Genomic DNA, 5068 nt, shown 5'->3' on the forward strand with positions numbered 1-5068 from the left:
GGAATGCTGGTACCAGAGAAAATTAGACAAGTAGAAGGAATGTGGCTTTGGTTGGTCAGAATTTCATGAAAAAACAGTTAGTTTGTTTTCTTCTGGTGGCCTAGGCAGAGATTTGCTATCTCAGATGTTGCAAGGGGCTTGTTTGCAATAGCATGAAAAGCTGTAGAACTTGAATGAATTGCAGGCCCAAATATCCTTGACATTTTCCTCTCTTCTATCTCAAACAGAAAATTAAACAGGAAAATAAAATAAAATTAATGAAAAAAAAAACCCAAACCTGCCTTTGGCACTGCTAAAATATGTTTTTGAAAGAATTCAAAAGCCAGGAAACTCCTAAAGTTAAGGTTGCTCCCAGAAGGAAATTTGATTCCAGTGAACACTTCTGGTATTTCCTATTTCTGTTTTCTATTCTTGTTTAGTTTTTATTCTTTTAAATTTGAAAAACTTGACCAAACAAAAGTAAATAGCCATACAGAGGTGTTTTGCAACATAGGTGGCCAACCTGTCTCCTACAGATCAGATGTTGCCTGCCACATACATTCAATCAAGTGCTTATTCCCTGATGCTTTCCCTTCCAGGAATGTCTCAGGTATCAGCAAGAAGTAAGCTGTTGGCTGTGCACATTATCCTTTTAGTCTGCCCTCTCTTTGAAGAACCCCCTCTTCCATCACAAGGCTGAGGCATGCAATTCTTATATAATCAAAATCTCATTCCAGGTGATCAGGGACAAGACCTGCAGTACAATCTTCAGGTATCATCTGAGATCTGGTGACTTTGTTGTAGCTGAAAGACTGAGCAATGTCAGCTGGAGAATAAAATACAAATAAAAATCAGCATGGGCTTAATGTATGCAACTTGAGAACTTGTATCTGTAGAGTTAGTTAAGATGGTTTGTTATAAGCTTTGAATTTTTTTCAGTGTCAGTATGTAATTTAAAAGATCAGGAATGTAATGCATATAAACATCAATCAAGCCAGAATCTATACAGTGGTATGCTTTACAAGAAGAAAATACCAGGTTCAAACAGTAAAATACATTGTCAGCAGTCAGTGTTGTTTAATACACCATTTTATTGTGTAGCCACAGATTTTTGATCCTTATATAACGTTCCATTTTTATTTAACTAGATGGCCAGACAAGTGCACTCTCACACCTTGAAGTGCCCTCCCTGCTTGCTCTTGCTGTCTCAATGCTGCTCATTTGGTTGTGCCTTTCAAATTTATCTGCAAAATCTCTCTTCCATCTCATTGTACTATCTCTCAAAATAATAGTAGTTTAAAGATGTTGCATATACCTGTTATTATGTATAAATAAATATACCTTTTCTAAAACTTCGTATTTTATTTCAGACACTGGCACTGTTGGACCGATTTAAATCGAAGTTAACCCAGGCAATTGAAGAAACTCCTGAAAATGAGGTTTCTGAACCTGAAGCAGATAATGATGAAGGATGGTAAGTTTTTTGGATACGAATTTCTCTATTTATTGCTGGAAATTCTACTGCACAGATACAGTCTTACTGTTAAAAGTAAATTTAAGGAGCAGCAGAAACACCAAATGTGAAGACAACTGCTGAAAGACAAGTCAACTAAAATACACTGCTTTAACACTCTGGAAAATAACACAGGAGAGTAGAGGACATTTGCTGTTCTCAGTTTTAAGTCCTTCTGTAACTCTGTGTTGGGTTTGGTAAGTATTTCAAAGATTGATGAATGAGACCAAGATAGACTGATAGATTCATGTGAATTGTAGGGTGAACCTAAGGAAGTAGGGTAGCACTGGAATTGATAAAGCACTGCTGATGTTATTACCTCAACACCTTCAAGTTAAGGAAGCAGCTTATATGTTGTTGACTTGTCTTCATCTTTCATCTAGAGAACCCACCTTAGGTATTTAAGGGGAAAAAATCAGTATTATTTGAAGTCTGATCCTGAAGTCCTAGACTACAAACTGTTAGATGATGATAAAAATATCCACTGAAAATTGCTAGAAAACAAAAAAACAAACAAAACAACAACAAAAAAACCTACGACAAAAAAGCATAACACAAGCCATCACAGCTACAAGAAAACTGCCAATGAAATAGAAATTTTCAACAAAATTCTTGGCAAGTGTTTTAAGACAAGCAATATTTCTGTATCTCAGAGAATCTAAATGTATTAAGTGAAAATATGTTAGGTATATCTTCCTAAAGGCTTCCTACCTGGGTGAGAAAAACAATAGGATACCTACCTGTCCCAAAATCTCCAAATTAGCAGCAATAACAAGACCTCAAAAAAATTGAATTACCCTAAGGAGAAAAACAAAAAGGTACAAATAATAGATGCCCTTTAAAAATACAAAATAAATAATAGAACTAAATGTGATTAATGCATTTGCATATTTTTTTAGAAGACTCATACAAAACTGTAAGATACTCATGTTAGTGAAGTTGTTTTTCTCAGATGAGAACATATGTAGCATTGGTAGGAAATTTGGAGTGTCTAAATAATTTACTGTCATTCTACAAATGAAAGAGATGTGCATACTGAAGTGAGAAAAGACACATAAGAAGTCTCTGAAGAAAGATAATATATGAGAGGAAAAATGGTTTTTACATGTTAACTCACATTTTTTCCCACAAGTTGATAGATGGAATTCTTCAACTATATATGTTATACATCAAATTACACTAAGCTGTAACACAAAAATATTTTAGGATTATTTGAAGATGCATAACATTAAAATCTTAAAAAAAATTAAGTCATAGGTCATGAAAGGTAATGGCAGAATAGCAAATTCTGAGACAGTTATGTCAATGATACTAAAATTTTAGATCACTCTTGGATAATTTTTCTTGGATAATTTTTCTTTTCTTATTTGTGTCATATACAAAATTAATCATGGCATATATTTTAATTTAGTAAGATCAAGCTACACAGATTCTGCAGCTTTACCTTCACACCTTCTTGCTTTTCACTGAATCAATCTGAGACCTCACAAAGGGAATTCTAGGATTTGCAGAAAACTTCAGACACGTGTACTGGCAGAAGGACTAAAACTATTAGTATAGCATTTAGCATAGAATTCTTGCAGTTCATTAAACAATATTTTTACATATGTAGTGTGTAATAAGTGCATTTATTTTTTAATGGTTCGTTGTGAGCATTATTGTAGTGTGCTTTCTTAACATGTCGGTGTTTTTATCATTGATCATAAGCTGAAGTGTTACTAAGTAGACTGTTAAAAATCCTGTAATTCTTTCAAAACAGTAGAAATTTGAGCTTTTGCTCTTTATTTTATTAACTTTATTCATCATTTTTAAATATTTCATATTTTTCAAAGAAAAACTGAGCATTTCTCGTGGCTTTAGAATCTAACCAAATCCGCTCTGTATCTCTGTCTCTAACTCTCATATTATTTATGTATTTGTACCTAAGAACAGAACATAGTACTTCAAAATATAAATGCAGGTTAGTTTTCTGAAGTCTAGGCTTTCTACTTTTAATATTCATTCAATTATCTGGAAATACAGCCTTGCTTTCTTTGTTTATATTGTTTGGCTAGTTTGACAGATAAATGAAAACAAAAAGGTCTTGGCTTTGGATTATTGTTTTTGAAACAACAGAGGAAATAATTTCCTCAATATTTTCCCCTTTAAGGTTAACTCTTAGTAGTAATTTGTTATTATTTTCAGTTTTCGCTTGCAATCATCTGTTTGGTTGCTTCTTCAAACTGCATAGTCTTCCTTCCTTATGTCTTTTCCTATCTCAGGCTCTTTGAGGACGAGAGATAGCATAAGTTTTTAGGTTCTTAGATTTCACTGATATTTTGAGATCCTTCTGAGCTACCGATGTGCTTCTAAGTTCTCCAAGAACTATAGACTATTTCAGTTGGAAGGGACCTACAGTGATCATCTATCTAGTTGTACTGCCAGACCAGTTCAGGGCTGACCAAGGTGAAGCGTATTATCAAGGGCATAGTCCAAATGCCTCTTAAACACTGATGGGCTTAGGGCATTGGCCAACTCCCTAGGAAGCCTGTTCCAGGGTTTGACCATCCTCTCAGTAAAGAAATGCTTCCCAATGTCCAGTCAAAACCTGTCTTATGCAGCCATTCCATGAACCTGAAGGACTGGTCTCCATGTCTGATATTTTCTTGTCACAGTAATATGACCAGTCTTTTTACAGTTTGTATAGCATCCAATCAATATCTTTCCTATTCCTTTCAAAGTAACTGCTGTCACCTAATTGTCAAAAATTATTTTCTCTAATTCATACTGAATGGCAAGTGTTGCAGTTTCAGGTTATGGAGTTCTATTTTTGTTCAGAAAATAGTATTGCATTCACAACTTCACTAAAATTAAGACTTGGAATAATATCAAACTACATTATAGGCTAATAAATACATCATATTAATAAATTTGCTGCACAGTAAATATGCATGTCTACAGACAATCTATTTTCAAATAATTTATTCAGAAGCTAAAAAAATTGCAAGATCTACACAAATTGGCTATAAACACATACATTAACAAAGCACTGAAGTCTTCTAAAAGCCACTAAAGAGTGTTAGAATTGCTTGAAAAGTTAAATTTCACATTTTGAAATGTGTTTATATTTTCAGTGACTTTGTTGTATTCATATATTTGAGATAACTATAGTGAGTTTAATTTTTTTATTATTTATTAATTCCAATCTACTTCTCAAAAGACAATAATTCTACTTTATTTGCATTTTATTAAATAATTAGCATATGGCATATGCGTATATGATATGCACAAATTATGTGATTCTTCCATTCCATTTTGTAGGTCATGGTTGCTGTTTTTATAGAAGTGAAAGCCTGCCAGTATGCTTTGCTCTACTGCCAGGGTGTGTTATCTGAGGTAAAAAGATTGCCTCTGAGACATTTTTATGTGTCCACATGAGTGGCCACACATTGAGGTATAATTTTCATTTTCTGTCAAGATAGAAACCATTACCGATTTGTTATGTTTTCTTTTATTTGGCAAACTTCTCTCTGCATATTTGGCTGAGCTGCTGTATTGGCATGGAGCATAGCAGACGTTTGGGCACTTTTCAGCAGG

The 5068-nt window shown here is 33.8% G+C and overlaps 1 protein-coding gene across 1 annotated transcript in view; it reads left to right on the top strand.

Moving 5' to 3' along the window:
• CWC27 (CWC27 spliceosome-associated protein homolog (S. cerevisiae)) overlaps window positions 1-5068 on the top strand; it is a 111904-nt gene that overhangs the window by 90847 nt on the left and 15989 nt on the right. Inside the window, exon 14 of the mRNA XM_010005410.1 lies at window positions 1350-1453. Within this exon, the coding sequence (XP_010003712.1) occupies window positions 1350-1453 (104 nt within the window). The remainder of the gene's footprint in view (window positions 1-1349; window positions 1454-5068) is intronic.

Source organism: Chaetura pelagica, unplaced genomic scaffold (assembly GCF_000747805.2).
Source record: "Chaetura pelagica isolate M959 unplaced genomic scaffold, ChaPel_1.0 scaffold37, whole genome shotgun sequence".
NCBI classification, from domain to species: Eukaryota; Metazoa; Chordata; class Aves; order Apodiformes; family Apodidae; genus Chaetura; species Chaetura pelagica.